At 59.2% G+C, this 12,681-nt stretch overlaps 1 protein-coding gene across 1 annotated transcript in view; it reads right to left on the reverse strand.

Moving 5' to 3' along the window:
- LRP5 (LDL receptor related protein 5) overlaps positions 1-12,681 on the reverse strand; it is a gene marked incomplete at its 3' end in the record, with an annotated part of 100,113 nt that overhangs the window by 61,956 nt on the left and 25,476 nt on the right. The window contains exons 2-5 of the mRNA XM_059386908.1: positions 11,132-11,528; positions 5,544-5,741; positions 2,092-2,288; positions 928-1,059 (exon numbers count right to left, since the gene is read on the reverse strand). Coding sequence (XP_059242891.1) covers positions 928-1,059; positions 2,092-2,288; positions 5,544-5,741; positions 11,132-11,528 — 924 coding nt within the window. The remainder of the gene's footprint in view (positions 1-927; positions 1,060-2,091; positions 2,289-5,543; positions 5,742-11,131; positions 11,529-12,681) is intronic.

The raw sequence follows: 12,681 nt of genomic DNA on the forward strand, positions 1-12,681 counted from the left end.
AAAAAAAAAAAAAAAAACAAGAAAAAAAAAAAATAAAAAAAAAAAAAAAAAAAAAAAAAAACGGGGCTCCCGGTTTTGGGAACCCCCCCCCCCCCCCCTCCGCCGCCCCAAGGTCCCCAGGGAAGCCCTGGCCTCCCTTTCCTTCCCTTCCCACAACGGCGGCCGGCCCAGGGGTGGCCGCTCCCTGACGCCTCACTAGCCCTTGCCAGCCGGTCCGGGGCCCTCGGGGCCAGCCAGCTGCCCTGGGCCCGGGACATCCCCAGCGACGGCTGCGTCCTAGCCGCAGTCCTTTCCGGACGGGCACGCTCGGAAGCCGACCCCCGGCAAGGAGAGCCCCAGACAGCGCCCCAGACGAGGGGGTGACGCATCGAGCGCGCGTCCTCGAAGAGCCGGTGCTGCGACCTCGGGAGGGGAACAAAGAAGCGACGAGCTCGTGAAACAAAGGAAAACCCTGTGCGTGGGGCGGGCCGGCGGCTGCGCGAGGCTTTCTCCCATCGAGCCTGTGCCTCCGGCCCCAACTTCCAGGGGGCGGGCTATGGGGCGTGAAGACCGTATCAATGCGGACGAGACCACAGTGCCCCGCGCCGGATTGTGGGGCGCCTCCCGGCTCACGGGGTCCTCCCGCACAGACGTCATTCTTCCAGTCCCCATGGTTTCCGTGTGGCAGTTCGCGACAGCGAGCATCTGGGCCAACCTCACGGCGTGCAGGCGGACCCCTGCAAGCTCACCCGACGGACCAGAACCGGAGTCCCCGAGCCCGGTGACAGGCCCGCCGGGCAGCAGAACCCAGATCAGACCCCGGTCCCAGCAGGTGGGAGCCCAGATCGCGTGAAACCCTCGCTGCAGGCAGGACGGGGCGCTGCCCCGGGGCTCACTCCCGACACCCGCCCCCCACCAGGCCAGCCCCCAGCCGGCGCCCCATCTCACCTGCCTTGCACGTCTTGCCGTTGTCATGGAGCTGCACACCGGTGGGGCAGGCGCACGTGTAGAAAGGCTCCCTCGGGGACAGCAGGCACAGGTGGGAGCAGCCGCCGTTGTCCTCTGCACACCGCGTGTGGACTGGGGAAGACGGGGCAGAGTGAGGGAAGGCTCGAGCCGCAGGGCCCTTGACCCCACTCCCGCCCCACGCACCGTCCTGGTGGGGGCTTCCTCCCTGCTCTGCCCCTCCCCCCCTTCTACAGTCAAAAACCCACTCTTCCTCAGGGCCCCTCAGACAACACCTCCTCCATGAAGGCCACCCTTGGCCTTCCCCAACAGGACCTGCCCGTGCAGTATGGACTGGAGGCTCCTGGACCAGAGGCCTGTCTAATCTCGGTGATGAGCTTGGACCCCACGGGATCGGCACAAGCACTTGGTGGCCAGGCCCAGATGCTGCCGGTGCTGCCGGCAACCCTTTGCAGTCTCCCAAGCCCGTCTACATCCAACACCAACAGACCCAAACACTGCTGGCATTTCACTCTGCCCGGGGCAGGCTGGGGGGGCGGTACCCCAAAATGTAGACTATGAACCACCCCCATCAACTGGAGATTTCTGGGGTGGTGTCTCTCCTCTCCCTCATGCTGCCTTCCGGGTGTGGGCCGCCCCAAGCGTGGAGCTAAGGACCAAGATGTTCTCAACAAAACACAATTGCCAAGAACCCGCCCTTGCCTTTGGCACTGACAACGGTTGCCCCCTTTGGGCCCCTCACTGGTAAGTTCAAAGCAAGAAACTTCTACAGCACCCTGGTGCCCAAGGACCCTGCTGGCTGCCTGTCACCGGAGCCCTGAGCCCACTCGTCACCAACAAGGACCCCAGCCACCACCCTCTGGGGACCCCAGGCTGAGAGCCTCGATTCACAGCAGATCATTCCTCGCTGACTATGCATCTTCTGGAAAAAAGCGACCTTCCTCGGGAGTCCCTCTGCCGCCTGCACAGAGCGGACGGCGCAGTGGGGGTCCCCACCCGCCGCTGCCCCCCAGCCTAGCCCTGCACTCTGAAAACCCCTCCCGCCCGTCTACCAGCACCTCCTCTCTGCCGCTGCTGCGGTCGGCGCCCCCAGCCTGGGGGCCTCAGCCGAGGGAAGCCGCCAGCCACCCCCAGCGCCGCGCTTACAGTAAGGCTGCCGCTCCGGGCTGAGCACTTGAATGTCCATGGGCGAGTAGAGGGCGCTGAGGATCTCCTTCCTCTTCTCTCCGGTCCTCTTGTTACAGGCGTGGATGGAGCGGGTCTGCCAGTCCGTCCAGTACAGAGTGTCCCCAGAGAGCGTCAGCGCAAAGGGGTGCGTCAGGCTGCCCTCCACGACCTTCTGCCTGCAGGGGTGTGAGGGCAGGGCAGGGAGCCGTCAGCAGATTCCCCAGCGCCCTGCGCACTCCCGGCTTCGAAACACCCTCCCCGGTCCCTGTGGACCCACTCACATCACACAGGACAGTAGGACACCACATCACACAGGACAGTAGGACACAGCGGGGCAGGGATCCTGGGAACCGTCCCGGTGCGTGGGGGGCACTTCCCAGATGCCGCCAGCCCCCTGCCGTCCCTCCCAGAGCCACGGGCCTCCCCTCCGGACCTGTTTCGAGAACACTGGCTGGTGGCAAAGTGCTCCCCAGGGGAAAAAGGAGGAAGAAAAATGGCAAGCGGGAAGCCGCGGCTGACATCGCAAGGAACTGGAGACCAGCGCGCCTGCTCTGCCCTGATGTTTCGACAGCTTACAGACTGGACCAAATGCGCCTGCTCCTTGCTGTCATTTATAGGATCAGGCTACACTGAATTTGATAACAATGCAAGGGAAAGCAGCTCTTTTCTATGTATTTATAATGTTCAGCAAACCGAGAACTAGTTTTTAATTCGATTATGGATGCTGGTTCTGATTCAGAATTTGACACCTGGTGGGGGGGGTGATTATCCAGTTTAATGACCCTCCCTGCCTCCAGGCTCCTTGGTGGGGGACGGCTGCAGGGGGCTGGTCCCCAGCACCACCCCCCGCCCCAACACGACACCGACACACCGACACCGACACCGTGGAGACAGCAACACGTACAAGGGGTTACTAAACAACTTAAAGCCACATGCCCTGCTCTTCCCAGACCTGACCCAATGCTGCCCCCTTTTTGTCTTCTTGACATCACCTTTTAAGATCTTTTTTTTTTTCAAGATTTTATTTATTTGAGAGAGAGACAGTGAGAGAAAGCACAAGCGGGGAGAAGGTGAGAGGGAGAAGCAGACTCTGCACAGAGCCGGGGGCCTGATGTGGGACTTGATCCCAGGACTCCAGGACCATGACCTGAGCCGAAAGCAGCCACCCAACCAACTGCCACCCAGCTGCCCACCTTTAAAGATTCTTACGTATTTGTCAGAGAGACAGCACAAGCAGGAGGAGCAGTAGGCAGAGGGAGAAGCAGGCTCCCCGCTGAGCAGGGAGCCCCTCGTGGGACTCCATTCTGGGCCTCTAGGACCATGACCTGAGCCAAAGGCAGACACTTAACTGACTAAACCACCCAGGCATTCCCTTGATGTTACTTTTTAAAATAAACTATTGAGAGAAATGCATGGAACACAGAATGAACCATTATGTTAAGTGAATAATTCCGTGCTATGCAGCACGCTTAGAATGTTATTCAACTACAGCCTCCATCTCTTTCCCAACCATTCCCATTATCCTCAGGAGAACCCCGAGCCCCTCAGCCCCTCAGCTGTTACCCCTCAAATCCCCTCCGTCCCACTATCACTATCACCATCACAATCGTCACCATCATTGTCACCATAATCATCACCATCACCAACATTGTCACCACCACCACCCTCGCCATCAACACCATCATCACCATCATTGTTACCATAATCATCACCACCATCACCACCATCATCACCATCACTCCCACCATCGTCACCATAATCATCACCGTCACCACCATCACTGTCACCATAGTCACCATCATCACCACCATTGTCACCATCGTCACCATCATCACAATCACATCACCATCACTGCATCACCACCATCACCATCATTACCATCATCACGACCATCGTCACCATCATTACCACCATCACCATCATCGCCTTCGCCATCATCACCACCATCACCTCCATCATCATCACCACCATCACCATCATCGTTTTCACCACCATCACAGCCATCACCACCATCACCATTTTCATGTCGTAAGTGCCACCACCATCCCTGCTGGCTGTCACGATCCCTCCACCAGGCACCCACAGACTGCAGCCTTTCCAGCCTCCAACACTCCCCTCACAACAGCCAAGGACCACATCTCCCCAGGCTGCCACACTTTCCAAGTCTCCACCCAAGCCCCAGGCCAGTCTGTGCTCACAGAGACAATGGGCTAGAATGTTTCAAACCAGCTGGACATGGTCAGCAGAGGTCAAGGAGGAACTGAGGCCTCCTACCAACAGCCATCAGAGTGGTCCTCCAGCGTCGGTCAAGCCTTCGGATGACCACAGCCCCTGCCAGGAGCTTGACTATAACCACAGGGCACACTCTGAGCTAAGTCAGCTAAACCACGCCTAATTCCTGACACTCTTTCCCCACAAGAAAAAACCCTATTTGCTGATTTAGGTGGCCAGGCTTGGGGGTATTTTGGTACACAGCAACAGATAAACTAGTACGCAGGCCTGGATAAAACGTGGCAAACCTGCTAACACCCTCAGATCTGTCAGCCTCGTCATCTGCCTGTGTGTGCAGAGATCCAGCCGAGTCCTCCCCATGCCGCATGACCGCAGCCCACGACACCGGCACCCACTACCTCCCCGCCTGGTTCAGGAACTCCACCGAGCAGAAGCAGGGTCTGTCCTCCAGGAGGATTGCCCAAGACCCGGCACAAATTCAGTACATGAAAATAAACAAAGCCCTGTGCACAGAAGGCACGTCTCTGTGGTTACAGCATGACGACGTAGAGGGCTGTTAAGCTAAGCCGACCAGAAAGCTCTACAAGCAATTACCTAACGAGTGAAAAACCCTTCATAGCTCACTCATTTAACTCATTTTACTGAGCAAGTATTAGGTGTGAGGTCCTCTGGCAAGACTGCGGAATGCAGTGAACCCCAAGACCAGCCTTACTCCTGTCCTCAGGACGCGTACTTGGTGATGAGAGGAAGGGGGTATGGTCTACTCTTTACAACCCTGCTGGACCCCTGGGTTTGAGGTCCACAATCCCTTCTCCACCATTCTGAAACCCAAAACAACTTTGAAAATGGCAAGACTTCTGTGACTCCTTTGGTGCAAAAACCGTGTGCGGATGTGGGGCTGTTTTTCGTCTTCCGACCCCGCTCGGAATGACTATTCTGTGTTTTGCCGCGGACATAGTCACATGGCGGATGGCAGGTGCCCTCCCAGACCTCGCTCGGGGTGGAGTCTGACGCCCTGTGTGCACTCACCACTGTGTTAAGTTCTGAAGAGCCCAGAACTCCTCAGGTCCCCAGGGTTTCAGATACAAGACCCCGGGTCTGAGTTAAGAAGGGTCACCTGCCAACATCCAGCCCGGACCTTAGCGGGGGGCTGGGGAGCACAGGGAAAGGTGGGGACCCCCGCGCGGGCAGGCACTTACCGGAACGAGCCATCCAGGTTGGCACGGTGGATGAAGCTGAGCTTGGCGTCGGCCCAGTAGAGCTTCTGCTCCTCCAAGTCGATGGTCAGCCCGTTGGGCCAGTAGATGTCGGAGTCCACGATGATTTTCCGGGTACTGCCGTCCATGCCTGCTCGCTCGATTCGAGGTGTCTCGCCCCAGTCTGTCCAGTACATGTACCTAACGAGGGGGCAGAGCACGAGCAGGGAAGGCTAGCCCGGGGCTGCTTTGTGTCTGTCTTCTGTCTACACGAATGCAAACGTGTTAGACGGAGACCGAGAAATCGTCCCCAAATCTCGCCCACTAGAGGTAACCAGTGCTTAGGGGCTGGGCTAGTCTCGCTTCCGATTGGTCTCCTAAGCAGTTAGGAACATATTAATTCTTAAACCACGTTGGCGAACCAAAATATGCTATTCCAACTTGTCCCCAGCGATCCCCTCTGAGTATCCCCTCTTTCTACTAATAGAAAACCTCTTTGTTCTCTTAATGGCGATAGGATATCGTAAATTAGTTACATGCCGCTAGTTCGACGTTTGAGTTCTTTCTGATTTTTTTGCTCCTACGAAAATGATGCAAATGAACTGCTAAAGCCAATTAAAAATATGTAGGGAGGGAGAGTGTTCGGCACATTAAAAAAATGAGGCATTAAGCCAAGGAGGAATCTTAGATGTTTATTACTAAGACAAAGAGCCAGTCTGGAAGGGTTAGGTACGGTGTGACTCCAACCACAGGACATTCTGGAAAAGGCAGAACTACAGAGACTAGGAAAAGATGAGGGGCTGCCCAGGGGTTTTGTTTAACAAAAACAAAAAATAGAGTCTATTAAAAAAAACCCCACACAGGTGGGCGTGACTGCAGTTCCGGCCGGAGGGGCTTGTGGGTGATTCACCCCTGCCCTTCCCCACCCTCCAGCGGCTAGGAAGGGGCAGGCCCCTCACACCCTGAAGCCCCTCCTGAAAGGCTTCCTTATGTGATAGCCCACCAAGTAGGTGGACACGATGTGCAGTGACACCAGGCATCTGGGGTGACAGGTTCAAACCCTGCCGGCACCCAGAGAACACGTCTAGCTCCCCGGGGAGGCGAAAACCCAGCGTGCTCCTCGAAGCCGGGCCTGGGTTCCTGGGGGCAGCTCAGAGGCACACCTGCCTGGAGGACACAGGCCCCTCAGGTTCCGGTCGGACGTGGATGAGCCATGGGACACGCGGGTGGCAGACCTGCTTTATTTGGTCCGCCCGTGCCTCCCTGCTGACAAGGAGGACAGTGTCCAGTTTCCCTTGGAGAAGCCCCACTCCCACGAGTGGTCTTTCCCCACGGTGCAGTCTTACCCCCCGCCCCACCAGGGCGGGTGGGCACGGGTGGGTCATGGCTAATCAGCAAATCCCATAACCCTTGGCCTCAGGGACTGCTTTAAAGGCTCGTCCACTCCCCATGCCAGGCCACAGGGAGTCTGCCTGGAACTGTGACCTGGGAAGGCAGGGAGCTCCCTGCCCCACCTGTGCCACGCTAGGAGGCCCGCGGATAGTGCAAATCCAGTGGGGTAGACCGTGCACTGTCCCTTCTCGGGCATCCTAGTTCCCGGTCCACAGACCACTCTCTTCACTTCGAGCTGCTTCTCTCCAACTTGGTAAGTCGCCCACTGCTCTGGGCTCTATTTCTTCCCAGGTGGGATCTCCTCCCTCTCAGCAAATTCTGAGCCGCTGATGTGGGCCAGGGGCCGGCACACTCGCCAGGGGCATGGGGACAACAAGCCCCACCCTGCCTCTCACGGGTGCTCGTCCAGAGAGCCCCCTGCGACCATGGGAGGTGTGGGTGCCGGAGGCACCACCCCACGGGTGAAGCCATACAGCCTTCCTGGGGGGGTGTCATTCTGAGCCGATGCCAGGACGATCTGCAGGAGGAGCTGGGACAGGTCCCTGAGCCATGCCAAAGGCAGCCTCCTGCCCACGTGGCAGCGAGGTTCCTGTCACCGAGCCCCCTGCTTTCCCACCCAAGTGGGGACCGACAGGAGAAGAAAGCACCCGCACGCAGAGGCCTCTCCTTCACTCTCTCCTCCGCAGCTGGTGAGCACTTGGCAGACACAGGCGGAGCAGGAATCTCTCTTCCCACTGGACAGATGGGAAAACTGAGGCTCTGGGAGGCGGACCTGCCCCAGGCTCGTGCCAGCAGCTCAGGGAGCACTCCATGGCTCTCTGGGTGAGGCCAGGGCCAGGCCGTCGGGGGACTATCCCCTGGGCCAGCAGCCCCGGGCGGATAGGTGCTGTCCGCCAGCTCAGCAAAGGCTCCGGCCGGCCTGCTGGAGACACCCTCCTTCCCAGTGCCCGTCCCGCCCCCCAGCAGCGCGGAAGGAGCCAGCCCTCCCGCCATCCCCCGAGAAGATATCAGGAGAATCGATCTCAGAGCCATCCGCTCGTAACCTCCCTAGATGCTGTCCCGCGGCCGGCGAGAAAGGCTGGGAAATGTGAAGGCTCTGGACCTCTGCAAGGAGCATAATTCAAATTCCTTCCCCAGGGTTTCATAACAGAGGCCCGCTGGTTTCCTTAAATGGGGAGTTTGTGAGCCACGCCGTTCCCAGAGACTCGCTGGCGTGGATGTGCTTTTGTAAAATCCTGAATGCTGCCGCAGGCCCAGCCATGTTCCACGGGGGGAATCCACTTCCGAAGGAAAGCACAGGAAAGCAGGGCTGCCTGGTCTTTGTGCGGTTGTGGGTCTGGCTGTGTGTTATTTTAGGGAAGGACCATTTTGCATTTTAAAGAAGGGGTTGGGTTTCAGCCTGGCTTTAGCTTTAGACTGGGAGTGACTGCAGCCCCTTGCTGGCTAATGCCAGCCTGGGCCTCCCCTCAAGCACTGGGCTGGTGTCTCTCCAGCTCCTGGTACTGGGCTCCCGGTACTTGGGGCCAGAGGGCCCTCCCCAGGACTGGTTCTGCCCCACCCAGGGGCCCTTGACCCTGGGGAGGGTGGTGGCTTCCCTTAACCCTGTCTGGATGCTTACTTTGCTACCTGTGCCCAATGGGACGGAATGGGCATCCCAAACCTTCACCACAGGGGACGCGTGGCGGGAGCCAGTTCGGAAGCCCTTCCCAGGGCATCAACACCAAAGTCAACTTTGCCCTAGGGGCTGGGGGTGTTGGAAAGAATTCAGAGGCAAGATCAGAAAAGATTTCAAACATTTAGTAAGAAAAGCCCGAGCTAGAGAATGACTGACTCCCAGTGATGGTACAAGCAAGACCAGCCTGGACATGAACATGGAGAAGATCGCTCCCCACCAAGCGCCAAGCACCTCCCACCGAGCACCTCTCCACCAAGTGCCAAGCACCTCCCCAACCAAGAACCCAGAGCCTCCCCGCTGAGCACAAACCCCTCCCAACCAACCAATGGTTTGTCACAAGGGAGAGATCATGAGGAAGAAAGGTCATGAGGAAGAAAGACGACGCATGGGCACAGACACAGAGGCTGTATTTGAGGTAGTGCACGAGGAGTATCTTTGGTGTTTCAACAACTAAGACTCACTGAAGCTGCTAAGTGTTCTTGGCATTTTCTGCATGACATGGGACATGGTCCCACCCTGTACAGATGGGGACACTGAGGCACAGGACAGCAGTGCGTGGCCCTTGCTTCTTGCCTTTGTCTCTAACCCACATGCAAAGAACCAGCAAACCTGTGTGGTTCTGATCCCGAATCTGGCCACTTCTCACCCAGAGCCCATTAGCTTCCTGATCCATGCCCCCACCTTCTATCACCAGACCATGGTGACAGCCGCAAAAGACCCCCGGCTCCCACTCCAAAGTCCACCCTCACTCCAACGGTCAGAGGAAGCCCCCACCCCGCAACTCTTCCACTCTAAACAGGACCTACCCTTTCCCCTGCTCTGTGTCCTCCATTCTCCCCTTCACTTCATTACAGCCCCACCAACAGGCCAAGCCTCCTCCTACCCCAGGGCCTTTGCACTGGCCACTTGCACTGCCTGGAATATTCATCCCCCGGATGGCCACATGGCTCTCACTCTCATCGGCTTAGGTCTCTGCTCAAATATCATCCACTTGTTCTTAGTCTCCTAACCTACGACAGGAAGCCCCTCGCCTCACCCTCTTTGTCCTCAGGCCCCATGTTATTCTCCTCCGTGGCACACGTCCCTCTGGGACATACTATCTGCTTATGGTCCCTCCAGTGCATTGCAAGGGCCTCGAGGCAGCGCCCCTTAGCCTCTCCCAACACTGACAATGTCCCCTCTAAGCTGGGGAGACTCAGCCCATGCCAGCCACCACCTCCTGAAGGGTGGTCGGATTCCAGGAGTCCTGGGGTCACGCCGCAGTATGGGAGAGGTCAGAAATAGGGAACATCCTGGAAGGTCAGCCTGGCCCCTGGCAGCTCAGCCTGCTTGGAAGGGGGGCGCAAGCGGGGCCTGAGGGAAGTCACTGTTGAGTTTGGCCCCCCAGGAGGCTTGGGCTGGGGGGGCTCCGCTGGGGTAGATGCATCAGGCCTGTCTGGTCTGACTCCTGGACGATAAACCCCAGACCATCCCTGACCCCGTGTGTGTGTGCATGGAGGACACGAGAGCCGGGGGTGGGGGCGTTTGCTAAGTCAGCACACTGTCAGGCGGGGTACTCGCCCACCACAGCACCCCTTCGCCCTGTTCCCCAGCTATCCAAACACCAGCCTCGGTGAGACAGGCCTCCACCTCCTGGCCCCTGCTCCACCCACCTGGGGCGGGCTGACCAGGAAGAGAAGGCACCGCCGGGACCAGGGCAAGCAGGCGGCATCAGGAGCAGAACCCAGGGGTCCTACTGTGTTCCTGTTCAAGATGTCCGGGAGCCATCCACCTCTGACCACCGAAGCAACAGAGAACCAGACACACACAGCCGTGGGTCGGCTGCCGCCACCAGGTAGCCGGACACCTGCCACCCAGGTAAGTCTGTGTCACTCCCAGGCTGTGGGAAGAGGGGACCGAGCGCGGAGGGGTGACAGAGCGAACTGCTCCCACTCGGAAAAGCCTAGAATGGGCCCGGCCAGGCTGGGCCGTGCCATCGGCCACCTCCCCATGATCGGTCCCTCCCACCCAGCCTTCAGACCCCAGGATGTGCCTAGCTTCACTGCCGCTCCCACAGTCCCACCTGGAACTCAGGGCTGGGCCCTGAGCCTTCATGGGTCACGGTGAGCTCAGCTAGATGGGGGAGCAGAGGGCTTCCAGAAGAGGCCAGAGAGACAATCCGCCCGGCCAGTTCCACTTCCGGACAAGGACCTCCACCTTTTATAACCGTTTTCAGCAAATGTCGTTAGAAAGGTGTGGAAGGCACAGATTCAGCCTGCGGGAGGGTCTGACCGCCTCGGACACCATCACACACACAACAGAGGCCTCGTGATTCACCTCGGGAGCCTTGGACGCAGCCGGTTTCAAACAGAAACCGAAGCACGGCCTTTTAAGGGGGAACGGTTCCCAACACCAGGTTCCAAAGGGCAAACTCCTTTCAAGATGGCCAGGTTTGCTCTGAAAAAGCTGCTTGGGCTTAAGTCAATTCAAGAGGGAAACCAGGGACCCCCGGACCCCCGCCAAGGAGAAAGGCAGCTGGGCTTACCCGTGAGCGGGGTCCAAGGCGATGGCCCGTGGCTGGTCGAGGTCCTGCCAGAAGAGGACCTTCCGCGACGTCCCGTTGAGGTCGGCCACCTCGATGCGGTTGGTCTCCGAGTCCGTCCAGTACAGCTTCTTGCCGACCCAGTCGCAGGCCAGGCCGTCGGGGGACACCAGGCCGGAGATGACCACGTTCTGCACGGCGACCCCCGTCTGGTTCAGGTAGGTCTGCTTGATGGCTTCCTCGCTCACGTCCGTCCAGTACACGGCTCCCTTGGAGAACTGGAAGTCCACGGCGGCCGCATCCTCCAGCCCGCTGACCACGATGGTGGACTCCAGCTTGACTCCGCCGGCGTCCACCAGCCGCACGTCCCGGCGGTTGGCGAACAGCAGGAGAGGCGAGGCTGCGGGGGGCGGGGGGAAGCGATAGGTGAGGACCGGCCCTGAGTCGGGGGTCCCACGGCGCGGCATAGGGGGCCACGGGCCTCGAGAGCTCCTGGCCCCCACCCCCGCACCCCGGCCCCTCTGCTCCTTCCTCCTGCTCCCCTGGGCGTGGCAGGCATTACCCCAGGGGACTCCTCCTGCCACGCCTGCCCCCTCACACCAGGATGCCGCGGCCAGGCCACCCGGCGCCTCTAGGGGCTACAGAGAAGTCACATCAGCCTGATGCAAGAGAAGGGGACGTCAGGGCACAGTCCTGGCTGGGCCTTAAGATTCCCTTACAGTTCCCGGACCCGTTGTCCCAACCCAGGCCCCTTCCTGGCACTGTGGCCTCGGTTTCCCACTCCGGAGTGCTACCCCTCAGCTCATACCCCTTCGACAGCACCATGTGCCGCGGCGGGGCTGAGAGGCTACCACAGCCAGTGCCGGGCTCCAACCCGGGCCATGCCCCTGAGGACATGGGAGACACCAGGAGAGCTGGAGGGCAGGACCCCCTTGGGGCTCCACCCCTGCCGCCAGCACCTGGCATCACGACGTCACAAGGCAGGGAGGGACGCTTGTAAAAATCGGACAGGGGCAGTGCAGCTACACGCGAGCCAGGCATCCCGACGTCCTGTGCGGAGACGGCCACAAAAGACCTCTGTCCCCAGACCTCCCTGCCCTTCCCTGCCCCAAGCAGACGCAGACAGAGAGGAAAGAACCTTCATCGTCACAGGCCACCAGGTCCCTGCAGGTCACCCACGACATGCAGAGCCGTGTAGGCTCCCCTGCAAGTGTCCTGGGGAGCCCGTGAGGGGCCTGGGCTATGGAGAGCATTGCACCCGGTCTGCGGATGGGGAAGAGGAGACCCGGAGGGGTGCCCACACAGCCAAGTTCAACAGCAGCCTCGAGGCCTCTGCACACTGGACCACTTGTGCGCTGGGCGCGTGGGTGTGTTTGGTCCACAAACATACATTACTTTTCTGTGTATATTTACTTCACTAATAAGTTTTTAATCATTAAGAAATGGGACTTTTCCTGTTTTCCCAGCTTCTCACCGGAGGCGCTCCCAGCACGCCGCGGGTCCACCTGCCCGGCTCAGAGCCCTCCTGGCCCTTGCCGGGGCCGGGGCCGGCA

This window comes from Mustela nigripes, chromosome 1 (genome assembly GCF_022355385.1).
Source record: "Mustela nigripes isolate SB6536 chromosome 1, MUSNIG.SB6536, whole genome shotgun sequence".
NCBI lineage: Eukaryota > Metazoa > Chordata > Mammalia > Carnivora > Mustelidae > Mustela > Mustela nigripes.